The sequence below is a fragment of the Corvus cornix genome, chromosome 4 (assembly GCF_000738735.6).
Source record: "Corvus cornix cornix isolate S_Up_H32 chromosome 4, ASM73873v5, whole genome shotgun sequence".
Classification (NCBI taxonomy): domain Eukaryota; kingdom Metazoa; phylum Chordata; class Aves; order Passeriformes; family Corvidae; genus Corvus; species Corvus cornix.
In genome coordinates this window covers 515,042-542,412 of record NC_046334.1, presented here as the reverse complement: position 1 = coordinate 542,412, position 27,371 = coordinate 515,042, and the positions used below count along the sequence as shown (strand labels likewise).

At 57.8% G+C, this 27,371-nt stretch overlaps 2 protein-coding genes and 1 long non-coding RNA gene across 3 annotated transcripts in view; 1 reads left to right on the top strand and 2 right to left on the bottom strand.

Moving 5' to 3' along the window:
* Nucleotides 1–5,259: 5,259 nt before the first annotated feature.
* On the top strand, nt 5,260–6,432 carry LOC120409887 (basic salivary proline-rich protein 2-like). The gene has a single exon (XM_039550859.1). The coding sequence runs from the start codon at nt 5,260–5,262 to the stop codon at nt 6,430–6,432; it is 1,173 nt and encodes a 390-aa protein (XP_039406793.1).
* A 1,205-nt stretch (nt 6,433–7,637) lies between these two features.
* On the bottom strand, nt 7,638–8,585 carry LOC120409886 (basic proline-rich protein-like). The gene has a single exon (XM_039550856.1). The coding sequence runs from the start codon at nt 8,583–8,585 to the stop codon at nt 7,638–7,640; it is 948 nt and encodes a 315-aa protein (XP_039406790.1).
* A 9,273-nt stretch (nt 8,586–17,858) lies between these two features.
* The window catches only part of LOC120409878, a 41,807-nt gene continuing 32,294 nt past the window's right edge, over nt 17,859–27,371 (bottom strand). The window contains exons 5-8 of the long non-coding RNA XR_005601728.1: nt 25,230–25,324; nt 20,940–21,065; nt 20,626–20,751; nt 17,859–18,001 (exon numbers count right to left, since the gene is read on the bottom strand). This is a non-coding gene — a long non-coding RNA (uncharacterized LOC120409878). The remainder of the gene's footprint in view (nt 18,002–20,625; nt 20,752–20,939; nt 21,066–25,229; nt 25,325–27,371) is intronic.

The window sequence follows — 27,371 nt, the reverse complement described above, 5'->3', positions numbered from 1 at the left end:
ACGCTGAAGTGGTTCAAGAACACTTTGTGCCAGTCTTGGGTACGGCTGCAGATGGTGCTTGGTCCTTCTCCTTCTCAACGCAGACTCTACAAGAGAAAAAGGAAGTTCAGTTCATTAGAAACTAACCCAGGTGGGCAACAAATATCAGCCGTGGAAAGCTCTTGGTCCCATGCTGATCAACACTGCTTCTATTCCCAGCCCAAAAGAGAGTCCTGGGAATAGAAGCAATGTTGATCAGCATGGGACCAAGAGCTCTTGGAAGTGATTTCAAAACTGTGTCAACGCTAAGGCTTGAGATGCTGCTTTAAGGGCTGCGGCTTGACTGCACAGGTCTGTCTTATGCCAACTGAAAGACACTGTGACGTGCAAGGGAAACACATGAGTGCCTATGGATTGTAGCAATGGGAGTGGATCCAGCAAAATCGTGTCTTCCAAAAACCTGCAGCCAAAAGCCCCGGGAGGAATTGGACCGTGCGAGGCCGACAGCGCCCCCTGCCGAGCAGAGCCGGTGCTGCAGAGACAGCCCCGACAGCGCCTCTCTCGCCGCTGCGCGCCTCCGGCCGGACACGGGGCTGCGCTGCGGGCGGAACCTGCGCGCCCTGCGGTACCGGCGCAGAGCAAACCCGGCGCGAAAGAGCCGGTGCTGTCTCAGAAGAGCGAGCGGCGAGTGCTGCCGGCACTTTAACGCCTTGCCGGGTGACGGCCTGGTGCTGGAGGCGGCGCGAATCCCGCCCAGTACGGGCTGGAATTCGGCAGGGAGTGCCCTCGCCCACAGCACCCTTTGGCCTGCAGCCCTCACGGCCAGCAAGTCCCAAAGCACAGCTACACAAGTGCTGCTCTGGGCAACGTGTGCTCACCACATTTGTCCTAAGGGACCAAGGGCACAAACTTGGCTCTTGTGTCACCTCCTGGCCACCGTGCCCTGCCAGCAGCCGCAAGGAGGGGTGTGCTCTGCCTGGAGCGCACATGAGGGAAATCTGTCTGCGATGGAGCGGGTCATTGTTTGCCTGACCAGGACCAAGTAGCCTCTGTGGCTCAGATCCCCTCCTGAGCAAAGAGAAGAAACATGAGCCTGTCAGGGCAGGCGCAGAGCACGGCAGCTCTGCCAAAGCTGCTCCTGGAGCATCGCGGGGCTGGGGCGGGACACTCAGTGTCCCTCACAGCAGGTGCAGCAAGCGCTCTAGGGGCACTCTAGGGACACTCTAGGGGTGCTCCAGGGGCGCTCTAGGGACCTCCAGGGCGCTCCAGGGCACTATAGGGACGCTCTAGGGGCGCTATAGGGGCACTCCAGGGGCACTCTAGGGCGCTCCGGGGCGCTATAGGGGTGCCTAGGGGCACTCCAGGGGCGCTCCAGGGCGCTCCCCGCAGTAGCGGGGCCAGTCCCGCAGGGGCCGCAGCTGCGCTCGGGGCGCCGGGCGGGGGGGCGGCGGTACCGAGGCCCCGCCCGGGGCATGCGCAGTGCGCGCCGCGCGGCCTTTTCCCGGCGGGACGGCGGGCCCTGACGGGAGCTGCGGTTCCGCGGTTCCCGGGGCGGGGTCCGGGCTGTGGCGAGGAGCCGGACGCTGCCCGGGCGGGTGGTCGGGGCTGCCGCTTGGGGCAGGGGAGCCGCCGCTGGCGAAGGGGCCGGGCTGGGGCTCCTGTGCCGGGAGCCGGTTTGCGCCCCCCGGCAGCGCCGTGCGCGCGGAGAGACCTCGGGACGTGTGCGGGGATGGACGAGGCGTTCCGGAGCTCGGGCCCGGCGTGAGTACGAGCTCTCCCACCTCGGGGCTGTGCCGGCCTGCGGCTCCCGGCCGGGATGGCAGGAGCGGCCGTGCCGGGGCCGTGCCGGGAGCTCGGGGCTGCCCCCGGGCCGGGGCCTGTCCCGCAGGAAAGCGTGACGTGGTAGAGAAGGGAGCCAGGCGGTGCTCTGGAACTTGGAACCCGCACCAGTGTTTTCCAGATGTACTCGCAGAGATTCGGCCGTGGGGAAGCTGCAGAGAAGGCTGCCCGGCACAGCTCCCCCGAATGGGCCTTCCCCGACTGAGCTCTCCCGGAGGACGGGGCGCTTGCAGCCGCCTGGTCCTTCCTGTGAATTCGGTAAGTCTGGGGAAAGGCTTCCTGACGGTCCCGGTGTCCCAGCAAGCTGTGCCTCGTTGTCCAGGGGCCCTGCCCGGGCAGCCCGGCTCGGCACAGCTCGGTTCCTGCTGCCGGGCTCACCGGGGGGAGCAGAGCCACCAAACTGCGCGTCAGGCTGGGAAGGGGCAGGCGGGGGGAAGGAGAGGAGGCAAAGCCTCTCCACCGGCCCCGGGCCCAGCCTGCCCGGGACAGGCTTCTGAGAGGCCCCGGCGGCTCTTGTTCGCCCGGAAAGCCGCGGCCGTCGGGGGCTCGGGGGGGTGACCCGGGCCCTGCAGCACCGCAGGGAAAAGGGGGGAGCACGGGGCGGGTGGTGACCCACGGGGGCGGCTGCAGTCCTTACAAGCGGGGTCTGCGCTCAGCGCTGCGTTTTGCTGCCTGCAGGGAGGGACCTGTGGTGTGGGTTGGGAGCTCCTGCTGGGGCAAGAGCTTCATCTTCCAAGAGGCAAAGCTGCAGCCTCTTCCTCACCGGGGACTGTCTCCATGCAGGACACAGCACAGGGGACGGGCCGAGGGGCTCAGCCTGGGACGCGGCCCCAGCAGGAGCGGCCCTGGGCACCCTGGCGCGGAGGATGAGCCCAGGTGAGGAGCGCGGCCCCAGCGCGGCCCCGGCAGAGGCTGGCACGGGAGGAGGGAATGTCCGGTGAGTGCTCTGACCCGGGCAGCTCTGCCGTGCCCCTGGGGAAGGCGGCAGGATCGGGCGGGAAGGAAGGAATGCCCCAAATGCACAGGAGCTGAGGAAGTTGTGCCGTGCCGGCGGCTTCTGGCGCCGGCCCTGCCAGGCTGCAGCAGGTCAGGGCGGTGGCTGTGCCCCGCTCCTCCCTTGTGCCTGGCTGTTCCTCGGGAAGAAAAGGGTCGTGCTTGTGGTTTCTGGCTGTGCGGCACGTCCCGCCGCGCTGCGGTTTGGGGCCGCCCTGGCAGTGCTCCTGGACAGGGCCCTGGCCGCAGGGGGAGCGGGACAGGCGTTGGGATTCGGCTGTGCCCGGCGATTCCGGGAGCCGGGAGAAGGAGCTGCCCCGGAGCTGCCCGCGGGCGGCTTCTGCCCGCGCCCTCAGCAGCCGCCGCTTTGGCTTCTGGGCACGGACGGGCTGGGGACGATCCTGTCCCGCTCCCCCTCCCGGGGGGCTTCTGGTTGTTGTGGGCCCTCCGTGGCCGGTTTCACTGGGTGTTTAGCGTGGGCTCGGCTCAGCTGCGTTTGGTGTTTGGCCCTGTGGCGTGCTCAGGCTGGGCTCGATCGGGGTTTGTGCTGTGCCTGGCTCAGCGATGGGTATCAAGTGTGCAGCACGCTCCGTGGCTCCCCAGACCTGCTGCGGGGCGAGGCGAGGGTGGCCGGGGGAAGGTGCTGGGCCGGGCCAGGCACAGCCCGCCCTCGGCCCCAGGATTGTTTGGTGGCTCGTTCCCGAAACGCCCCTCACTGAGCGCAGGGGTTGCAGCAATCTGCGCCTCCTCCTCCTCTGCTCTTCTGGGCAGAAACGCGCATTTTTTGGGCTGAGCCCTGAGCTCTCCCGTTGTCATTTCTCCCTCCCCTCCCCATCGTCGGCGGGCAGCGCCGGACAGCCCGTGCCGACAGCGAGGGGCAGCAGGGAGGGAAGGGTTGCCCCTGCCTGGGAGGGGGACGGGCATCTCCTCTGGGTTACGTGGGGCTCTGCTGGGCACCCTGACTGCTGAGCCCTTTTTGCAGAGACACAGGAGACGCTGCCGCAGCTGTCCCCAGGAGAGCTGGCGGCCCCGCCTCACGTCCGCTGCCGGGAATGGGACTGGGAGAGGCCTCCACGCGGAGACTGGCGCGGCTCCGGTCCCCGATGGAAGAGGCTGGGCTCCCTGCTGCTCGGAGCTCCTCATCGGGGACGTCCGCGCCCGCCTCGGAATCCGGGCTGCCGTAGTCGCGGCTCCGGCCACGAGACGTTCCTGCCGCAGCTGCAGGTAAGCTCAGCTCTCCCTCTCTCGGGCACGCCTGGTACAGCTCCAGCACGCTCTGGACAAGAGCTGTTCCTGGTTCTCACAGCTCCTGCTGAGGGACCCCCTGCTCTCAGGATATTTGAGGACCCAGGCGATTTCTATTCCTTCTGTTTGTTTCACTTGCAGGTGATAGCCGGTCCAGCTTGCTGAAGCTCCGAGATGCTCCAGATCCGGCTTCATAAGCGCTGCTGCTTTTTGTTACAAGCCAGTTTAAAGCTCCAGCTACTTGCAGTTAGCTGGGCTTTTGGCCAAGTTGTAAATCACTCACTGTCATCAACTGCATATAACTATTAACTGTCATCGAGTTATTGTTCAAATAGAAGTCATAACTGTTTTGGTGCTTGTACACAATAAACACTTGGACGTGGAAAAGGGGCTGGAAAGTGCTTTTCGCTCCTGAGACTATCTCGAACCCTTGAAACGGCCTGGTGCATGCCGGCGTCCCTGAGCTTGGGGACCAAGGCGACCGGACCCCTCCTCCGGAGAGGGTCCTCACCCCCAGCCCTCCCACCCAAAGTCCCAGCCCCGAACCCAAAGTTCCACCCCCCGGCCTCTGTTTTTGGGGCTGAAAACGGCCAGCGGGGCTGCTGTTTCCAAGGCTCCAAAAAGTGGCACTTAGTCATTTTTTTCTGAGTCCCAGAAACACTGGACTGGACCTGCGTTTTCAAGAAAAGAAAATGCAGGACTTAGTTTTTTTTCTGAGCTTCAGAAAGGCATTGCCCACCCTCTGCTTCTGAGCCCCAAAAGCACAACACAGAGGTAGCTTCTTTCTCTGAACTGGCAAAATGCAGCAGCCAGCCTGCAGCTTCAAGAGAAGAAAATGCAGGACTGGGGGGTTTTTTGAGCTTCACAAACACAGGGCTGTGCTTTTGGGACCCAAAATCATCGCCCCGAGCTTGGTTTCAAGGCCCAAAAATGCAGCACTCAGTCTCTGTTCTCAAAAGGTGAAAACACAAGACTTAGTTTTTGCTTTTAGAGCCAAACCCACAGGACTTAGTCCCGTTCTGAGCTCCAAGCCCAACCCCCTCAGCACGTTCCAAGCACCCAAAACACGGCACTTGCGAGTTAAGAGCCAGCACCGCAACGCTGCTCGGGACCCCGTGTGTGATGTAGTGGTGGGGAGCTGGAAGGGAGCGTTGCCCACCCGCCACCCCGTGTCCAGTTGACGGGAAGTGCTTGGGAACTGGGATGGAGGCACCCTCCCCGCACGGAGGGTGCCGTCCTGTGTCTCTGTGGGGCAGCGCTGGCAGACGTGGGGGGGAATCGCTTTATTCCAAGTTTCTTTCACGTGCGCACAGAACAACAGCTGCAACTCCTCCCGCCCAGCCCGCCCGGGAACACGGCCCAGCCGGGGACACCCGTTTCCGGGGCAGCATCCCGCGCTCACACCCCAACCTCCTCCAGGGGCACCGTGCCCCCGAGCCCCAAACACCTCCACCACGGGAACCCCCCTCAGCCGCCCCCGAACCTTCCTCCGGGAAAAGCTCCTCCGGGAAAAGCCCCGGGCGGCCGCCGCAGCAGCAGCCGCCGCCCGCCCCAGCCCGTGCGGCCTCCGCGCCTCGCCCGGAGCCGCAGGAACCCCCGCGGCCGCCGCTGCCCGACCCGCGCCGGGAGCGGCAGGGCCCGCCGGCCCGAGCGGCGGGATGGGACCGTCCCCGCTTCCCCTCGGCCCCGGAACTCCCTGCCCGGCCCGCGGCAGCTCCTATGCCCACCGGCCCGGGGAGGCTCGGCCCGGGAACTGCCCCGGCCCCGGCCAAGGCTCCCGGCCCCGGCCCCGGCAAAGCTCCCGGCCCCGGCGAGGCTCGCAGCCCCGCCACCCCTCACCTGCTCCGGGCTGCAGCTGCCGCTGCCTCCGCGCCCAGCGCGGAACTGAAAAAACACGCGAGGCCGCTGCCGCCGCTGCTGCTTTTGTGGCCCCGCGCAGGCGCCACCGCCCCGGCCCCGCCCCCGCCTCGCTGCCGGTCCCGCCCCCCGGTACCGATCCAGCCCCAGCCCGGCCCCGCCCCGGAGCTCCCGGAACAGCTGTGCGAGCGCCCCGCCTTCACCGTCCGGGGCTCTGGACGAGAACCGAGCCCGCTGCTGCCCCGGGAGAGGCGGGGGCCGCGCTCCCGCCGCTCAGCGCCCCGAAAGCGGCGGCGCCGCCCCCGCTGCCGGAGCCTCCCCGGGGAAGCCGCCAGGCCGCGGCCCCGGCGATCGCTTCGTTCGGCAGCCGCGGGGAGCCCGGCCGGAGGCAGCGAGCGGCGCCGAGTTCAGCCGAGTTGGGCCGAACCGAGCCGAGTGCGGCCGAAGGCAGCGAGCGGCACCGAGTTGGACCGAACCGAGCCGAACCGAGCCGAGCCCGGCCGAAGGGAGCCGAGCTAAGCCGAGCTCAGCCGAACCGAGCCGAGCGCGGACGAAGGCAGCGAGCGGCGCCGAGCTCAGCCGAACCGAGCCGAGCGCGGACGAAGGCAGCGAGCGGCGCCGAGCTCAGCCGAACCGAGCCGAGCGCGGACGAAGGCAGCGAGCGGCGCCGAGCTCAGCCGAACCGAGCCGAGCGCGGACGAAGGCAGCGAGCGGCACCGAGTTCAGCCGAACCGTGACGAATTGAGCCGAGCTCAGCCGACCTGAGACGAACTGAGCCGAACCGAGCCGAAACTAGCGAAAAGTACCGAAGAAAACGAGTTTAGCCGAGTTGGGCCGAATATACTCGAGTTTACACGAAAAGACTCGAATCGAGCCGAATGAAACCGAACGGAGACGAGTTGGGCCGAACCGAACCGAGTTGGGCCGAAAATACCCGAGTTTACCCGAAAGGTCAACTCGAACCGAACGAAACCGAGCCGTATCGAGCTCGGCCGAATCAAACCGAACCTAACCGAGTTCAGACGCACCGAGACGAATCTTGACGAGTTCAGCCGAACCGTGCCGAGCTCCGCCGAACGAAACGGGCGGTACCGAGCTCGGCCGAACCGAACGAGCTCGGCCGAACCGAACGAGCTCAGCCGAACGCAGTCTCCGGCTCTCCTGACCATTAATTAGCGCGAGTGCAGTCCCCGCCTAATGAACTCCGGCCCGACGCCGCGCTCCCGTTCGTATCCGTGCGATGGCCGGGCCGCCCGCGGGACTCGGCAGCGGGAAAACCCGAGCTTTGAGTGTTCGACGCCGGGCGGCCGCCGCTTCCCCGCGCAGCGCCTCGGCCCGGCCCGCGCCGCCCGCAGGGAGCCGAGCCGAGCTCGGCCGAACCGAACTCCACCGAACCCACTCTCCTGCTCTCGTGACCAGTAATTAGCGCGAGGGATGGCCTTTTAGAGCAAAGCATTTTCCCTGTTTATCCTCCTGCCTCTGTTTCCCTCTTGCCTTGCCCCTGCTGTTTCAGCCCGCTGAACTTCATACCCCAAAACTGCTTTGGTTCCTCTTTACCGTGCAGTAAATCCGCTTTTCCCTACTTCTCTCATGTCCCTCCCTTTACTGTATTCCTTAACGGAGCTTTAACAAACCATCCCTGACCCGTAAGCTTTGTTTTCGGCTAGACTCGGCTCGGTTCGGCCGAGCTCGGTGCCGCTCGCTGCCTTCGGCCTGAGCTCGGCTCAGAATTCGGCTCGGTTCGGGCTGAACTGGTGCCGTGCGTCGCTGGCTTCGGCTGAAGCTCGGCTCAATTTCGTCCATCGGTTTCGGCCGCAGCGTCGGTGCCGCTCCGCTGCCTTTCGTGCCGCGCTCGGCTCTCGGTCCGGCTGAGCTCGGCTTAGCCCGCTCGGCTGCCCTTCGGGTCCCGGGCTCCGGCTCGGTTCGGTTCGGTTCGGTCCAACTCGTGCGCCTCGGCTGCCCTCGGCCGGGCTCGGCTCGGGTTCGGTCGCGTTCGGTCCAACTCGGTCTCGCTCGCTTGCCTTCCGGCCGCACTCGCTCGGGTCGGGCCAACCTCGGCTGAACTCGGCGCCGCTCGCTGCCTCCGGCCGGGCTCCCCGCGGCTGCCGAACGAAGCGATCGCCGGGGCCGCGGCCTGGGCGGCTTCCCCGGGGAGGCTCCGGCAGCGGCGGCGGCGCCGCCGCTTTCGGGGCGCTGAGCGGCGGGAGCGCGGCCCCCGCCTCTCCCGGGGCAGCAGCGGGCTCGGATTCTCGTCCAGAGCCCCGGACGGTGAAGGCGGGGCGCCCGCACAGCTGTTCCGGGAGCTCCGGGGCGGGGCCGGGCTGGGGCTGGATCGGTAACCGGGGCGGGCGGGACCGGCAGCGAGGCGGGGGCGGGGCCGGGGGCGGTGGCGCCTGCGCGGGGCCACAAAAAGCAGCAGCGGCGGCAGCGGCCTCGCGTGTTTTTTCAGTTCCGCGCTGGGCGCGGAGGCAGCGGCAGCTGCAGCCCGGAGCAGGTGAGGGGTGGCGGGGCTGCGAGCCTCGCCGGGGCCGGGAGCTTTGCCGGGGCCGGGGCCGGGGCCTTGGCCGGGCCGGGGCAGTTCCCGGGCCGAGCCTCCCCGGGCCGGTGGGCATAGGAGCTGCCGCGGGCCGGGCAGGGAGTTCCGGGGCGAGGGGAAGCGGGGACGGTCCCATCCCGCCGCTCGGGCCGGCGGGCCCTGCCGCTCCCGGCGCGGGTTCGGGCAGCGGCGGCCGCGGGGGTTCCTGCGGCTCCGGGCGAGGCGCGGAGGCCGCACGGGCTGGGGCGGGCGGCGGCTGCTGCTGCGGCGGCCGCCCGGGGCTTTTCCCGGAGGAGGCTTTTCCCGGAGGAAGGTTCGGGGGCGGCTGAGGGGGGTTCCCGTGGTGGAGGTGTTTGGGGGCTCGGGGGCACGGTGCCCCTGGAGGAGGTTGGGGTGTGAGCGCGGGATGCTGCCCCGGAAACGGGTGTCCCCGGCTGGGCCTTGTTCCCGGGCGGGCTGGGCGGGAGGAGTTGCAGCTGTTGTTCTGTGCGCACGTGAAAGAAACTTGGAATAAAGCGATTCCCCCCACGTCTGCCAGCGCTGCCCCACAGAGACACAGGACGGCACCCTCCGTGCGGAGAGGGTGCCTCCATCCCAGTTCCCAAGCACTTCCCGTCAACTGGACACGGGGTGGCGGGTGGGCAACGCTCCTTCCAGCTCCCCACCACTACATCACACACGGGGTCCGAGCAGCGTTGCGGTGCTGGCTCTTAACTCGCAAGTGCCGTGTTTTGGGTGCTTGGAACGTGCTGAGGGGGTTGGGCTTGGAGCTCAGAACGGGACTAAGTCCTGTGGGTTTGGCTCTAAAAGCAAAAACTAAGTCTTGTGTTTTCACCTTTTGAGAACAGAGACTGAGTGCTGCATTTTTGGGCCTTGAAACCAAGCTCGGGGCGATGATTTTGGGTCCCAAAAGCACAGCCCTGTGTTTGTGAAGCTCAAAAAACCCCCCAGTCCTGCATTTTCTTCTCTTGAAGCTGCAGGCTGGCTGCTGCATTTTGCCAGTTCAGAGAAAGAAGCTACCTCTGTGTTGTGCTTTTGGGGCTCAGAAGCAGAGGGTGGGCAATGCCTTTCTGAAGCTCAGAAAAAAAACTAAGTCCTGCATTTTCTTTTCTTGAAAACGCAGGTCCAGTCCAGTGTTTCTGGGACTCAGAAAAAAATGACTAAGTGCCACTTTTTGGAGCCTTGGAAACAGCAGCCCCGCTGGCCGTTTTCAGCCCCAAAAACAGAGGCCGGGGGGTGGAACTTTGGGTTCGGGGCTGGGACTTTGGGTGGGAGGGCTGGGGGTGAGGACCCTCTCCGGAGGAGGGGTCCGGTCGCCTTGGTCCCCAAGCTCAGGGACGCCGGCATGCACCAGGCCGTTTCAAGGGTTCGAGATAGTCTCAGGAGCGAAAAGCACTTTCCAGCCCCTTTTCCACGTCCAAGTGTTTATTGTGTACAAGCACCAAAACAGTTATGACTTCTATTTGAACAATAACTCGATGACAGTTAATAGTTATATGCAGTTGATGACAGTGAGTGATTTACAACTTGGCCAAAAGCCCAGCTAACTGCAAGTAGCTGGAGCTTTAAACTGGCTTGTAACAAAAAGCAGCAGCGCTTATGAAGCCGGATCTGGAGCATCTCGGAGCTTCAGCAAGCTGGACCGGCTATCACCTGCAAGTGAAACAAACAGAAGGAATAGAAATCGCCTGGGTCCTCAAATATCCTGAGAGCAGGGGGTCCCTCAGCAGGAGCTGTGAGAACCAGGAACAGCTCTTGTCCAGAGCGTGCTGGAGCTGTACCAGGCGTGCCCGAGAGAGGGAGAGCTGAGCTTACCTGCAGCTGCGGCAGGAACGTCTCGTGGCCGGAGCCGCGACTACGGCAGCCCGGATTCCGAGGCGGGCGCGGACGTCCCCGATGAGGAGCTCCGAGCAGCAGGGAGCCCAGCCTCTTCCATCGGGGACCGGAGCCGCGCCAGTCTCCGCGTGGAGGCCTCTCCCAGTCCCATTCCCGGCAGCGGACGTGAGGCGGGGCCGCCAGCTCTCCTGGGGACAGCTGCGGCAGCGTCTCCTGTGTCTCTGCAAAAAGGGCTCAGCAGTCAGGGTGCCCAGCAGAGCCCCACGTAACCCAGAGGAGATGCCCGTCCCCCTCCCAGGCAGGGGCAACCCTTCCCTCCCTGCTGCCCCTCGCTGTCGGCACGGGCTGTCCGGCGCTGCCCGCCGACGATGGGGAGGGGAGGGAGAAATGACAACGGGAGAGCTCAGGGCTCAGCCCAAAAAATGCGCGTTTCTGCCCAGAAGAGCAGAGGAGGAGGAGGCGCAGATTGCTGCAACCCCTGCGCTCAGTGAGGGGCGTTTCGGGAACGAGCCACCAAACAATCCTGGGGCCGAGGGCGGGCTGTGCCTGGCCCGGCCCAGCACCTTCCCCCGGCCACCCTCGCCTCGCCCCGCAGCAGGTCTGGGGAGCCACGGAGCGTGCTGCACATCCTGATACCCATCGCTGAGCCAGGCACAGCACAAACCCCGATCGAGCCCAGCCTGAGCACGCCACAGGGCCAAACACCAAACGCAGCTGAGCCGAGCCCACGCTAAACACCCAGTGAAACCGGCCACGGAGGGCCCACAACAACCAGAAGCCCCCCGGGAGGGGGAGCGGGACAGGATCGTCCCCAGCCCGTCCGTGCCCAGAAGCCAAAGCGGCGGCTGCTGAGGGCGCGGGCAGAAGCCGCCCGCGGGCAGCTCCGGGGCAGCTCCTTCTCCCGGCTCCCGGAATCGCCGGGCACAGCCGAATCCCAACGCCTGTCCCGCTCCCCCTGCGGCCAGGGCCCTGTCCAGGAGCACTGCCAGGGCGGCCCCAAACCGCAGCGCGGCGGGACGTGCCGCGCAGCCAGAAACCACAAGCACGACCCTTTTCTTCCCGAGGAACAGCCAGGCACAAGGGAGGAGCGGGGCACAGCCACCGCCCTGACCTGCTGCAGCCTGGCAGGGCCGGCGCCAGAAGCCGCCGGCACGGCACAACTTCCTCAGCTCCTGTGCATTTGGGGCATTCCTTCCTTCCCGCCCGATCCTGCCGCCTTCCCCAGGGGCACGGCAGAGCTGCCCGGGTCAGAGCACTCACCGGACATTCCCTCCTCCCGTGCCAGCCTCTGCCGGGGCCGCGCTGGGGCCGCGCTCCTCACCTGGGCTCATCCTCCCGCGCCAGGGTGCCCAGGGCCGCTCCTGCTGGGGCCGCGTCCCAGGCTGAGCCCCTCGGCCCGTCCCCTGTGCTGTGTCCTGCATGGAGACAGTCCCCGGTGAGGAAGAGGCTGCAGCTTTGCCTCTTGGAAGATGAAGCTCTTGCCCCAGCAGGAGCTCCCAACCCACACCACAGGTCCCTCCCTGCAGGCAGCAAAACGCAGCGCTGAGCGCAGACCCCGCTTGTAAGGACTGCAGCCGCCCCCCGTGGGTCACCACCCGCCCCGTGCTCCCCCCTTTTCCCTGCGGTGCTGCAGGGCCCGGGTCACCCCCCCGAGCCCCCGACGGCCGCGGCTTTCCGGGCGAACAAGAGCCGCCGGGGCCTCTCAGAAGCCTGTCCCGGGCAGGCTGGGCCCGGGGCCGGTGGAGAGGCTTTGCCTCCTCTCCTTCCCCCCGCCTGCCCCTTCCCAGCCTGACGCGCAGTTTGGTGGCTCTGCCTCCCCCCGGTGAGCCCGGCAGCAGGAACCGAGCTGTGCCGAGCCGGGCTGCCCGGGCAGGGCCCCTGGACAACGAGGCACAGCTTGCTGGGACACCGGGACCGTCAGGAAGCCTTTCCCCAGACTTACCGAATTCCACAGGAAGGACCAGGCGGCTGCAAGCGCCCCGTCCTCCGGGAGAGCTCAGTCGGGGAAGGCCCATTCGGGGGAGCTGTGCCGGGCAGCCTTCTCTGCAGCTTCCCCACGGCCGAATCTCTGCGAGTACATCTGGAAAACACTGGTGCGGGTTCCAAGTTCCAGAGCACCGCCTGGCTCCCTTCTCTACCACGTCACGCTTTCCTGCGGGACAGGCCCCGGCCCGGGGGCAGCCCCGAGCTCCCGGCACGGCCCCGGCACGGCCGCTCCTGCCATCCCGGCCGGGAGCCGCAGGCCGGCACAGCCCCGAGGTGGGAGAGCTCGTACTCACGCCGGGCCCGAGCTCCGGAACGCCTCGTCCATCCCCGCACACGTCCCGAGGTCTCTCCGCGCGCACGGCGCTGCCGGGGGGCGCAAACCGGCTCCCGGCACAGGAGCCCCAGCCCGGCCCCTTCGCCAGCGGCGGCTCCCCTGCCCCAAGCGGCAGCCCCGACCACCCGCCCGGGCAGCGTCCGGCTCCTCGCCACAGCCCGGACCCCGCCCCGGGAACCGCAGCTCCCGTCAGGGCCCCGCCGTCCCGCCGGGAAAAGGCCGCGCGGCGCGCACTGCGCATGCCCCGGGCGGGGCCTCGGTACCGCCGCTCCGCCCCCGCCCGGCGCCCCGAGCGCAGCTGCGGCCCCTGCGGGACTGGCCCCGCTCCTGCGGGGAACGCCCTGGAGCGCCCCTGGAGTGCCCCTAGAGCGTCCCTATAGTGCCCCTGGAGCGTCCCTATAGTGTCCCTAGAGCGCCCCTATAGTGTCCCTGGAGTGCCCCTATAGCGCCCCTAGAGCGTCCCTATAGTGTCCCTAGAGCGTCCCTGTAGTGGCCCTGGAGTGCCCCTATAGCGCCCCTAGAGCGTCCCTATAGCGCCCCTAGAGCGCCCCTATAGTGTCCCTAGAGCGTCCCTGGAGTGCCCCTGGAGCACCCCTGGAGCGCCCCTATAGTGTCCCTAGAGCGTCCCTGTAGTGCCCCTGGAGCGCCCCTATAGTGCCCCTATAGTGTCCCTATAGTGCCCCTAGAGCGCCCCTATAGTGTCCCTAGAGTGGCCCTGGAGCGAATCCTGCCGAGATCAGATCGGTGCTGCAGGGAGCGCCCCTACGGCGCATCCCGCCAAAGCCAACCCGGTACTGTGGAAAGCGCCCCTAGAGCAGCCCTATAGCGCATTCTGCCGAATCACAGCCGCTGCTGCGGGCCCCACGGCGGCGCTTTCTGAGTTAGAGCGGCGCTGAGCTCGTCCGGCACTCGCTGCGCGGTTCGAACGCCGGACGCGGCCGGGCCAGGGCTGAGGTGCCGCAGCCGCGGCCCTTCTCAGCCGCTGCCCGCGGCGGGGCCCAGCGCGGCGGCCGAGGGGAACAGCCCCTCCCGTCCCCGGCCCCGTGTCCTGTAGGGCTCCCACCATGGTCCGTGCGGCACCCCACAGCGGCACCCAGGCTTGGTCCCTGATCGTTCCCGGTGAGAAGCGATCCCAGCTCTCCCCGCTCCGGAACGGCCGCTGCTGTCAGAGAGGCCCGGCTTGGAGAGGGGGTGGCCGAGTCACATTTCACATGAGACCAGTCCTTGGTGCGAAGCCGAGCCGAACCGAGCCCTGTTCAGCCGAACCGAGCCGCGCTCGGCCCAACCGAGGCGAACCGAACTCCACCGAACCCACCCTCCTGCTCTCGTGACCAGTAATTAGCGCGAGGGATGGCCTTTTAGAGCAAAGCATTTTCCCTGTTTATCCTCCTGCCTCTGTTTCCCTCTTGCCTTGCCCCCGCTGTTTCAGCCCGCTGAACTTCATACCCCAAAACTGCTTTGGTTCCTCTTTACCGTGCAGTAAATCCGCTTTTCCCTACTTCTCTCATGTCCCTCCCTTTACTGTATTCCTTAACGGAGCTTTAACAAACCATCCCTGACCCGTAAGCTTTGTTTTCGGCTAGACTCGGCTCGGTTCGGCCGAGCTCGGTGCCGCTCGCTGCCTTCGGCCGAGCTCGGCTCGGCTCCCTGCGGGCGGCGCGGGCCGGGCCGAGGCGCTGCGCGGGGAAGCGGCGGCCGCCCGGCGTCGAACACCCAAAGCTCGGGGTTTTCCCGCTGCCGAGTCCCGCGGGCGGCCCGGCCATCGCACGGATACGAACGGGAGCGCGGCGTCGGGCCGGAGTTCATTAGGCGGGGACTGCACTCGCGCTAATTAATGGTCAGGAGAGCCGGAGGCTGCGTTCGGCTGAGCTCGTTCGGTTCGGCCGAGCTCGGCTCACTCACGATTCCTCATGAGAGGCATCGCTGCTCCCCGGGGAGTGGAGCATCAGCAGGGCACAAGCCTTGGAAAAAGCCTCATGAGCAAGTGTCCCCCTGAGGTGGACATCGGGTGCCGGGAGCAAGAACCACCACGCCGGGGTGGTTCAGTCTTGTGGGGCAAGAATTACCCCAGGCAAAGCCTCCCCGTCACACCTCGGGGGTGAGGGAGCTTGACCACAGCACGTCTGGGGGCACAGGGATGGACCTCATCCCCTAAACTCCCGAAATGGGGATCCCCCGGAGACCTGCCCTGCAGAAACTGCAACAGAAACCAAAGCTATCATCAAGATAACACTAACAAACCTAGAAATACAATAAATGGACAAATCCAACCCAAAATAAAAAAAGGCCGGAGGAAAACCGAAGTCTCCTGGCAGGGACAGACCAAACTGACAAGTCAGAGTTTTTCCCCGGGCTGCACCAGCTCCCCCAGCCTCTCGGGGAGCGCGGCGTGCCAGGGCTGCCTGCAAGGGGCTGCCTTCTGCAGCGGGCACCAGGAGAGGAAGGGCCGGCGGGGCAGCTGGCATCGCGCGGATGGGAAGCCAGGCCCCGGCAGGCAACACTTATGAGCTGGGCAGAGCCTTCCTCCTGGAGGATCAAAGTTTCTCTGGAAAAAATGGAACTAAAACTATCCAGAGCAATCTGTTCCTCCAGGAGATAAGGAGGAGTGGGCACCCACACGGGAAATGGGGAGCAACTTGGAAGTCTGGGTGTCTCAGCTCCTGCCTCGGTCACGGGAGGGAGCGGGGTTTGTCCTGGCAGTGCCGGTGTCACAGACAGAGGCCCGAACGCGGCCGCCTGTACTCGGATGGGACAAAGCCCTGCTGTCCACGCCCCGTGTGATCCTTTAGCCCGCACCCGCTGCCCACGGTGCACTGCAACAACTGGGAGGAGAAGCTCAGAGCCGAAGGGAAAAAGTCTCCTTTACCTCTGTGAAGGACTGTGTGCCCTGCACGTCTCCAGGAAGGCCACAGCCACTCACCAGCTGTCTGAGTGGCTCTGTCGGACAGCTTCCCAGCCAGCGCAGCAGAAAGGAGCTCGGCGTGGCTGTGCCAGGGGTTGTATGTGCATCTCCACGGCCTGGAAAGAAGTCAGAAACAGGAGAGAAACCTATCACAATTCCGGCCCTTCAAAGAGAGAGGAAACTCAGTCACGTAATTGAGGGACAGCCAGTTAGTCCTGGAGGGTGCGAGTGCTTTAATTCCAGCTGTGCACACAAGGCTTTAGTATTCCGTGTAGCTTAGACCAGGGTGTTTCTCCCTGGCTCAGCCCCAGAGTCCAGCTGGAAGCAGGAAGCACGGCCACGTTAGCAAGCACCTGCCACATCCCTGCCACGGGGAACGAGGGCTGGGCCTGGGCACCAGCCGGAGCATCGGCCTCCTGACCGCTCACCGCAGGGCACTACAAAGCGGAAATCCACCCTTCTGCTGACAGCTGCGGCTGTGGAGCAGTTTGGGCTGATGGATATGGTGCTTAGGGATGTGATGAACCTGTTGGCAAAAAGCTGCCGCTGATGTGAAAAAGCCTGAATCACGGTGACCTGAAACCGAGGTGATTTTACTGTCTTGCCAAAGTGGTATGTTGCACCCAGCCACAGGAAACCTGTTTCTCTGAGCATCCTCTGGGACAGGCAGTCCCTATAATCTCTGGCAATCAGAAAGCACAGGCTGGGAAGGAGCTGCCAGGGCCCTGTGGCCGTGCGTGGTGTCTGTGTTTCCCCCTCTCCCGGCGTGCCGGAGAGCTGAAAAGCATCTTCTGGCCGGGCGTGACGGGAGCTGTCAGCCAGGTCTGCACCAGCTCCCCCAGGCTCTGCAAACACAGAGGTGCCTGCGACCGAGAGCTCCCTGACTGACGCGAGCCTGAGCTTTATTCCAGTCCGCGGAGCGCGGCCCCGCCGGCCACGCGAGCCCCGCGCACGCCGCGGCCGGGGAGTCGCTGTCCCGAGCGGTCCCTGTCCCGGGCAGCCCCGCTTCGCCGCCCAAGGACGCGTGTCCGCTCCCGGCTGGCCGCCGGCTCCCTTCCCTCGCCGCCGGCTCCCTGCCTTCGCCGCCGGCTCCCTTCCTTCGCTCCCGGCTCCCTTCCTTCGTTGCCGGCTCCCTTCCTTCGCCGCCGGCTCCCTTCCTTCGTTGCCGGCTCCCTTCCTTCGCCGCCGGCTCCCTTCCTTCGTTGCCGGCTCCCTGCCTTCGCTCCCGGCTCCCTTCCTTCGCCGCCGGCTCCCTTCCTTCGTTGCCGGCTCCCTTCCTTCGCCGCCGGCTCCCTTCCTTCGTTGCCGGCTCCCTTCCTTCGCCGCCGGCTCCCTTCCTTCGTTGCCGGCTCCCTTCCTTCGCTCCCGGCTCCCTTCCTTCGCCGCCGGCTCCCTTCCTTCGTTGCCGGCTCCCTTCCTTCGCCGCCGGCTCCCTTCCTTCGCTCCCGGCTCCCTGCCTTCGCTCCCGGCTCCCTTCCTTCGTTGCCGGCTCCCTTCCTCGCTGTCGAACACCTGCGCCGGGTGGGAGGGGCCCGGCCGGCCCCGGCGCCCTCCTGCCCGAGCTGCCACCGCTCCGAGACGCCCCGGCTCGGGCGGGTTTTGCTGCTATGAACACAAGTTTTCCTGCCGCTTCATTGCGGTGCTGTTAAATTTCGGTGATTCAGGTCGGGTTGCCACATACGAGACGGCAACAACTTCCCCCCTCCAAACTCTCTGCAGCCTCCGCAGTGTCAGGAGTGTTGGCTTTGTTGCCCCATTCGACAGCCCAGCAAAGCCACCGTCCCCCGTTTCTGTGCTCCTCTGCAGCGTCTGCCGAGGGAGACCCCGAACGAAACAGGCCTCAAGATTAAATGTCCGTGCCCGTACGCAAAGAATCGGGCTCTGCACCAGGACCCCGGTGCAGCCAAGGGAGGGAAAGCAGCACTGCTGGCTGCACCTCCCCTGCAACTGAGCAGAGACTTGAGATAGCCAAAGCTGTCAGACAGCAATAAAAGTCTCACTGCGTGTGCTAGAAATCTTTCAGTGCTAAATGCACATTGAACCAGCCTACTCGTCATGTTTCTTCTAATGAAGCATTAGCATTAGTGTCAAAACTCGTTAATGCGATACAGAAATTACCCAGTGAATATATATGTTCCAAGCTCCGTTTGGGTGTGCTGCTACACTGAATAACGGGGGAGGGAACGGTGGCTGTCGGTTCTCCTTATGCTGCCGCTAAACACAATCACTGCAGGGCCTGGGCTGGCCTGCCTTCCTAGGAGAACTCTGGGGGGAGAGACAGAATGTTTAAAGTAATGCAATATTGGCATTGCAGTTATTATTTCTATTTCTGATACATTTGTTGGGGTAATTACTCTGGATAATATTTTTCACCTCAGGCAGTAAGTTAGGGGTATCAGCTTCATCCTGAGCGGGTATCAGCACGTTCCCAGAAGGAATGTTAGCTTCTGTCCAACACACCACGGAGGCCAGCAGGAGTGGTGCTGGTGCACAACTGAAATGAAGCACACTTTTACTCAGACTGCTTTGTGAATTTTTTGTTGAGATGTTTCTGCACACCTTCTTGTGACATGTTGAATTTAGAGATGAGCTGATAAAGGCAGGAGCACTGTTCTGTCATCACTGTCTGACTTTTTTAAGATTTCAAACTCCTTAGTATTAAGTCCTAAAATTTTTACCATTACTTATGACATTGATGACACCACATCAATTTCTTTAAGCGTTCCTTTAATACAAGTGAAAACTGAAATAATTGCTCCAGAGCACAGTTTGCCCCAGCTGAGTGCTTCTGAATTCAGAATTACTACGCCCCATAGAATGGAGTAAGTCTCTTCACCTTTGCTGAGAAAAGACTGGATGCTTGGCCTTAAATCCCACAGCCAAGGTTTTTTTTCTTCATTCTCAAAGACAGCCTGGATTGTAGCACAGTTCTAACACGGTGGTGTCAACATAGAGCATTACAGACCAGATGCTGGCCAAACCTCTGGCTAGGCAACAGGATTTGTGCTGGGCACCACCACAGCTCATGAACACAGTGCTCAAAACACACTGTTCTGACCAAAAGATGCCTCAGTACAAAATTTTCACTGGATGAAACCCTTCCCTTCAGAAGTATTCAAGTGCTATCACCGTCATGGTCACAGCTCACTCACTACCTGAGTTCTCTCAAGTGGTGCTAACCTGAGGCATCAAGAAACAGCAAGATCAGGTAGCTGCCATGGTTGTGTCCTACACCTCACTCCTTTTCATGTTCCCAGTAAATGTTAACTGCTCAGGATGGTGCTGGTTTCTAGCCTTGGCTCACTGACTAGTGCGATCAAGACAGAGTGATGTAGTCCTCATGTATGCACAGATGCTGCACACCCTCTTCAGACATTGACGAAGTATCCTCTGGGATCTTCCAAGTCCCCTTCTTCCTTCAAGAGTTTGTCATCACTGCATTTATTCCAAGTGCTCTTCCCTCACATCAGGATTTATTTGGAAATTCTGCAAACATATGTACCTATGTACATAAGCAGCTTTTATGTTAGCTACATATATCCTCCGATGAAACTCTCCGTCATGAATCACATTTTCTTAAGGAAGTTGTCTCTGCTAAGATAAGGAAGCTAAACTCAGGCGGCAGATAAATACCTGGGGCAGACCCTTCCACAGGTACTTGTTTTCATTCCTGTAGTCCAAATGACAATCTTTTCAGCGTAATCTAAAACATCTCTGGACCTGACTTCCTTAGAAAAGAAATTGCAGTTGGTATCTTAATGAACTTAGGAAACAAAGCTTCATTTAAACTTAAAAGCATCAGCTACAATTAAAGCAGCACTTCATTTTCCTAGAACCTGTTTAAACCACTGGCAGTCAAACCATAACAGGGGCCACCGACCTTGTGTTTCTAACAGGCAATTAACTCTAGCAAGCTTACTAGAATTTAGTCCTTTAGTAAATTAGGGAGGAAAAAAAAAGGAAAACCTCCAATAGTGATTCTGTGTGGATACAATATTGCTGCTAGCAAGAATTTTCTTGCTTCTTTCTAAGCCCGTGGGATACTTTTCTCTCTCACGCAGAGACTAGCAGAAGTTCTATAAACTATGAACGCTTGTGACCTTGTAGAACTATGTTTATGGTACAGTAGAAAAATATTTTGACAATGGACGTTGAGGATTTTAGCCAATCCACCCAGGGGGTGGCTGATGCTTTGTCCAATTAGACTATGAAGAAAAAAGTCTATAAAAGAGTTTGTAAGATAATTAAATAAATCAATCTTGCTGCACAATTCCTGCCTGTTGGATCTTCTCTCCTATGGCTGCGGGATACAGTAATAAGTCTGAGTAGGTTCACTCTAGAGCACCATTTTCATTATTATGAATTCCACTAAAATAATTACAATCATCTTCTACCCAACCCTCATCCCCCAAACCCAAGAATTTTATCGCTTTTTTTAAAGCAGGTATCTCTACCTCCATACATCAGCTTTTAGGTCAAAAATCCAAAAAGCGAGGGATCCCAGGTTAACAACAGCAGAAACTGATGTTTAGAACAACAGCTGTTTTTCCAGTACCTGACAGAAATGCCTCGCCAAGCTTTACTGTCTTGTGTTTGGACTTGTTCCCCCTCTTGGGCAGTCTCACACTTTTGAGCTCCACATAGGCCCTGTGCTGACAAGCTCTAAGGAGGTACCTGAAGGCAAGCTCTAAATATACTCAAGACTTACATTACTCCAGTTTACTGTCATTTACCTTGAAGAGCTCTTGAATGTTTCAGTAAGCATAGAATTGCAACACTCTAACTGCTTTCTTATTAAGCATCAGAATAAACAGCTGCTTATTTTAATGGGTTTCTTCAGGCAGTTGCTAACAGTTATTTTGCCACATGCTGTGGTCTGTGCTTAAACATTATCAGAGGCTGGTTCAGATAAATACAGTCAGTGGCTGCCTGCAAGGTAAAAGCATCTTTGAAAGCACATCTTTGAATGCCCTACAGCAGCTGTATAGCATTAAAGAAATGTGACATAACTTTGGAGTGGTGGAAACGGTAAAACTTCCTCCAATCCCAATTTTCTAGCTGTGTTTTGCCAGCAAACTGCCTAGATCTTGGATTCTTCTCCAATAAATCTACTCATACCTGAGTATGACGTTTTGCTTCTGCTTGCTTATGTGTTTGCTTCCTGCTAGGAAGTACCAGTCAGATTTCAACAGTTCCAGAGATGCAGTTGGACATTTAAAGACAGTTTCCAGATTGTCCCAATACCTATCATTAGAGCAAAAAGAGATGGAAAACCTTACAAAGAGATTTTGAAACTGCAGGTAGAAGTCACAACAAACTGGCAAGCAAATGGCAATGCATTGCTCTACCCAGCATAAATCAAAGACCATGGAGATGAAGTAAAACTGCCCACAATTCTGTCCTTGCTCACAGAGCAGCTCCCCAGGACTCACCTGATGATGAGGGTGGGTTTTTGTTTCTTTCATGTGGACCAAGTTGCAAGACCTGTCCTCTCACGGCTGAAGATTCTGCAAGGTCACTTCCACTTCAACTTGGGTGTTGATGCTCACAGAAATTCTCTAGAAATAACAATAGTTTTTCAGAGCTTCTTTGTTGCTGGTTTTCATAGCAAGCTCGAGTGTCTGTTTCTGATTCTGTCGCCTCACTGTTCTTTAAGTTGCTACTACTCCAATTATTTTCTCTAGCAGTTAATGATGTAGGCTGTAAAGCAGCTCTTTCCAATGTGTTCCAGAAACTCCCTAAATCTACCAGGCTACCACAAAACGGAAATACCTGTTACTGTGGTGGGAGGACATACGAGTCATGGGGTTTTTTGGTTTTTGTTTTTTGTGGGGGTTTTTTTGTGTTTTTTTTTGTTGGTTTAGTTTAGTTTGGTTTGTTTGTTTGTGTTTTTGTTGGTGGTGGTGGTGGTTTTGTGTTTTGTGTGTTTGTTTTGTTTTTCATTTTTCTTATTTTTCTTAACCTGTTACAGCTGCAATAAGAAGTCATGAAGTCTTCCACACCTTCACACTTTATCCCCCCACACACCCCTTGGCATGATTTTATATCTCTGGACTTTGGAGACAGTCATCTCCTATTTGCTGCTGATCTTATGACCTTCTACAAAATACCAGACCAGGTGCAGAGCAGAAAAAATACTTGCTTTCTCATCTCCCAGTTGCCAAATCTGGTCAGGGTTTCATGAAGGCACTCAGCACATCTACATAAACCCATACCCTGTGTGCAACCTTGCCACCCAGACACTGGAATACTGCTAAGAGAAAACCGAGTCCTTGATGCCTGCCTGAATTTCCCTGCCTGAGCTTTAGCGCACTACCAGCAAAGGCTCTTGGCAGGTGGCTGCATCCAGGGAGAGAAAGAGGCAGCTTTGCAGACTGGCACCAGGTGGTGTCACCTCACTAATAGAAACATGCTGGAAACGGAACATGAGGCACTGCACCAAACTGGGAGAAACAGCTGTCTGCCAAGCTCCACAATACTCTTAGATCCAGGCTCCAGGTTCTCTCCTAGGAGAGCTGCTGCCACGAACATGTGCCCACCCTTGATCATAGGAAGCCAGTTACAGACCTCATGCCTGTCTCACCAGATAAGGAAAGGGATCAGCACTGCTGTGACTCCTAAATCAACATCAAACCTAAAGCACTTACTTAGAAACAAGGACAGAAGAAGCTTATCTAGCCATTTTCTCAATGAAAGACTGCTTTAGGGAACTTCAATCATCTCTCCAGCTCCACCTAAGCAGCACCAGTTTTTCCTGGTTCAGGTGGTTTTCCAGCAGAGCCTGGTTACTCAGCCTGGCATTGCACACAGCCTGCTGCTAGGCACACCCTGATGTGTTCCCAGAGTGCTGCTGGCAGGTCCTGTAAGCGCCTCTTGAACATAAAGAACAGCAAGGTACCAGCCATGAGTATCACTTCAGGCATGTGGAGCCTTTACAAGGGCAGGCCTGCCTGCAGGCACACAGCTGGGAAGGCCCTCACAGCATTTCAGAACATATTCCCAGCAGGAGCCTGGAAAGACTTGCTGGGGCAGGTACCCATTTGCTGTCACAGGATGACATATTCACAGCCATACTGGATGGTGCAGGGCTTAATCCACACCCTCCTGTTTTAGCATGTGCCTTGCTCAGTGGGGTGGCCATTCAATTAAATCATGGCATCCTTCCAGATGATTTTTATTAAAAGCCGTCTCCACTAAGTTCCCTACAGACCAGCTTTGTAAAACAATTACCTTTCCTTGTACCAAGAGCTCCTGTATTTAACTCTGTACAAGATTTAATAAAACAAAATAAGCCTCTTGAAAAATCAGTGACAGGCCTGGCTTCCACCTTGACAAAAATCCTTTCATACAGGGAATAGATTAAAAGTAACCACTGGCTAGAAACTGGCTGAAATTTATAGACAACAGGTGAGGAGATAGATTAACACACCGCCTGCATGTTCCTGAGGCAACTCCAACAGAGATATCCTTTCTACAACTTGAGTGCGATTTGGAATTCTCCCTACACGCATTCCCTGTTGGGGCAATAGCTTTGGCTACCAGTATTGTCAATTAACTTCAGCTTGCAAAACTCAAGACAAGATAACAACGCTCATGAAAGAACCACGAAGGGCAGTTTGTGTTGAGCTGCACAGAAAACAAGAGGTCACTTACAAAAGACTCTATGGCAAGTCTCAGACTACTTAAAAAACCTTCCACTCCTCCTGCTTTATTGCCTATCCCCTTAAATGTTCACCAACAGGTTTAGCAGTGTTTTTCCAGCAGTACAGGTCTATATACTTCCATATTTTCTATACCAAACTCCACTTACAACCAGTTGCAATGCAGTGTCAAGGAAGCAGTTTGCTGGATTATCAGGGCACTGGGATGCAGATCCCAGTTTCATTCTTGAATGGACTTAGTGTTACAGCATTTAACAACTGTATAAACATCAGCAGAATGCACTCATGGAACGATCTAGAGCAAAAGCCAAGTGCTGCAGAAAGCTTACAGATGCAGAATCATGCTAGCTAGCTAGCTTCAGGGGAAAAGGAGTTTCCTTAACATTAGGTATGATACTCTCCAAGCAAATAAATTCCAAAGCTTCCCCCCTCCCTTAAGCACCTGACTGCTCACAGACTGCACGCTCTGTCACAGCAAATCACCCCAACTTGAGTCCTGCTCAGTGAATACACCAGATTTCAAGAAACTTTAGCCTGTAAAGTAAAATGAATCCCAATTCCCCCTTTCCCACACTGTAAATATGTGGCAAAAACAAGGCTTGATGCCATTATTGGGTGGGTGTCAACAATTTGTATAAGTGAGCCATTTGATAAGATGTAGAGCTTCCTGCTACTGTTCGGCATAATGTATTCCTTTCTCACAAGGTGAGGGGAATCTGGTGAATTTATCACTGAAAAACAGGGGAATTATTTTGCTTAGTAAATACTTTTGCTCCCTGTAGGCCAACATCTGGATTGTATTATCACTGAAGCCAAACCACTTCACAAATTTGGCCTAAAAAAACCATAAGGGAGCTACCAGATGGATGAGTTTTGCAATCCTGTGCTATGGTGTGAGCTTCAGAATTTGTACAAATCAGGTTTCCTGAATGTCACAGACAACCTTTACATAGATAATATCCATCATTTTTGACAAATTTTCTTTCCATAAGTCATCTGTTGTTTACAGCTCATGCTAAGGGAAAAATAGCCTATCAACAAACAGAACAACCCACCAGCTATTGCTCTGATTCTAACAACGTTTCTGAATCGGATGACTCACGAAGCTCATACGTACACCTTTAAATGAAATAAATCAAGGGACTAAATGAAAAAAAATTGTTGCACTAAACAAACCCTAAACTAAAAAGCTTTCAGTATGTAAACAGTAATAGGATAGCTAAGTCCTCTGGAATGATTACAGACTCATATTGGATGTACCAGTCAACAAAGTGTGATGACAATTTACAGAGCAATCAAAGCTGCACTTACAACTGCACCTCAATTTACAGTATGTTGGTAAATACAGTGGTACCTGGCACTTCGTACCCAGGGCAACCTGGTTCTCAGGTGTTTTATTGAAGCCCTTCTGTTGTAACCCATCGCTTGGCATGGGTGTCAGGTCAGAGGTCAGCATGCCTGTCCAAAGGAGCAGTGGAAGCAAGTGAGCTGGGATGTCCAGCTAACCATCTGCAGGCATGGCCATGCCCTCAGGCATAGGGAACAGCCCACACTGCTGCAAGAGAGCAGGCCCAGGGCACAGCAGGCCTCATGAAGGCAACTGCAGCACCTAAACTGTAACAGGCCACTCCACAGCAGTAAGACAACCCTGAAATACAGGCAGGACAGTGGGACACAGACTAATAAAACTAAACAAACAGCACAGCACTTATAGGAGAAGCCAGCCCATGAGCCTAAGTAGGACTGCTGGCCAATGGGCGGAGGGTGGTTAGGGCAACTAGGAGCAGCTGGTGCCCACAGTGCTCTGACAGCTTTCATGTACGTGTTCTAGTGCCAATTCATATTTTACTTATGAATAGGAATGGAAATATGAAGGCGTGAACTTGAATCAAGCCACCTGACCTGGATGAACACTTCCTGTATCCAAACAGTATGCTGCAGACCTCTGATGTGCCATTCTCTATATTGCCTGTGGAAAAGCAGCCCCAAAATACAGCTGATATTCTGCCTTAGCCCTATCATTTAGCCATGCTTCAGGAAAGAAACAATAGGGATACTAACCGCATTGCAGTCCAGAAGAATGGAGTAAGGTTCGCCTCTGTGGAGTTTGTGATGTTCTTTAACGGCTGTCAAGTTTCCACTGTGTGGAAGTAGCCCTGGTTTTTCAGTAAAAAGAGATGAAAATGACTTTTTGTATCTTTAGATCTTCATTAAGCTGCTACATTTAGCAAGAGATTTTCCCAAAGCACCTCAGAGGATTGGGAGATTCAGTTTCTCTTGGTTTAATTGAGTAGTCAAATCCCCAGCCACCTTTGAAGATTGTGTCTTTAAAGCTCCAATCATGCATAGGTGACTCAGCTTCAGAAATGGTAACACTTTCTCAACTTAGGAAAATAAATTACTCTATTCAAACCTCACTGGCAATCCCCTGGGATGGAAAAGGAAGCACAACCTTGTCTAAGTATGAAAAGAGAAAAGGTCTATGTAAAGAAAACCAAAAAGCTACAAGTGGCAGAGCACAGCAATCAGATTTCTGTCCACAAGTATAATGCATTTCCATAAAACTCAGATCTCACTCACACACCTTCTCTTCAGATTCCATCTGGAAAACAGAGCAAAACCATTTATGGAGCTTCTCTTTTATATTCTTGCTTTTGACACTCAGTGGGTGTTCTCGCTCTTTCATCAGGGAAAGGAAGGTTTGCCTAATATCCCAAATCAGAAAGTGATAATAACATCAACAGCTAAATACAACAGACAGACGGTGTTCTGTTCCAAGATTTACAGGTGCTTGAAAAGAATGTGTCCTTTCCTCTCCTTAATTCATAATGTCTTAAAAGCAGAATCAAAGTGACAGGGGTGTGACTCCCCTGTGGATGAGACAAGGCACCAGAAAGTTTTCCAGCTGAAAGACAGATGAGTGGAGGCTGGAACCATTTGACTTTTCTCCCCTCAGAAGCATCCAGCATAGCATGAATGAGTGTCCTTTTAGCTCCTGCCTTTATCTGACTAGAACACGTCACGACCTCAAGCTTACCACATTCTCACTTAGTACTAGGGAACATGAACACCTCCTTGAGCATGGGAACACCTTCCAGGCGGCTCCAGGAACTGCCTACAGGGCCCCCTGAAGGTGAGTGGGGGGTCCTGTGTGCTGGGGCACCACACTGGCTGGGGGCACCTCTCTTGTGGGCTCAGCAGCTTAGTGTGTTGACAGGCAGCAGCCATAACCAACGTCACTTTTGCTGGGGAAAGTCATCTCTCTTAAACACAAGCTGGGCACACTCAGGTAGTTCTGTTCCTTAGTGAAAATTAGTGCGTACAGACTTCCTCTAGGCCTTGTTGACACGCAGGCCCTGGACAGAAGCTAAGAGCTATCTGAAGGTTAATTGCCCAACATGCCAGTGCTGTGCTCTCTGGTCTCACTGGCTCCCCAGAATCCCTCTTCTGATCTGTTCTTACATGGGGGAAGTTTTCTGTAACTCACATCATGTTCTTTAATTTCCTTTTTTCAAAAGAAAAATTCTTACTGCCAGTATTTAAGCAGTTTGATAGCACCCTGCTCCACATGGGAGGGCTGACAACTTTACAACAAAGCATTTATTAATTGGAAGTCACAGAAAAATGGAAGAAAAATTTTGTGGGGGAGGGTTTCTGTGATGAGAAGGATTTGTTCATCACTGAAAGAAAATGTTTTGATCTTGTATTTGGGAACCTGCATTTTCTTTCATCACAAATGAGAGGGCATTATCAAAGCAGAGCATGGGCAGGATATTTCAGTGTTGGCAAAACATGGGGTTTTAGTGGTCTTCAAAGTGTTTTTTACCCTCTGCCCTAAGCCAGCCGTGCACTGCCTACTCTGCTCACTTGGCTGCCTATCCTTGCACAGTGTGAATGCCCTTTCCTCACTGGCTCCCAGTCTGCTTGGTTTTGTTTGGCCTAGGTGTCTTCTGGGTGCATTTAGTGCTGTTCTGTAGCTAACTTCTGGGCAGTGGTTCTCTTCTCCAATGCCAAATCGCTGCCCCTGAGCTCTGTAAAACAGCTGGTTTTAGGGGATGTGAGTTTTCCAGCACTGACAGATATTTCAGCCTTCCTAAAGGCTCACGAGACAGCAGCAGTGTAGCACATGGGAAGAACTCTTTGCAGTGGATCCTGTTCTGCTGGTGCAGAGGCACTTGTCAAGGACAATAGCTCTTGGCTAGC

Excerpts from the sequence above, each read along its gene's own strand:
- LOC120409886 (XM_039550856.1), bottom strand. The coding sequence starts at position 8,585 with ATGGGACCGTCCCCGCTTCCCCTCGCCCCGGAACTCCCTGCCCGGCCC.
- LOC120409887 (XM_039550859.1), top strand. The coding sequence starts at position 5,260 with ATGGAGGCACCCTCCCCGCACGGAGGGTGCCGTCCTGTGTCTCTGTGG.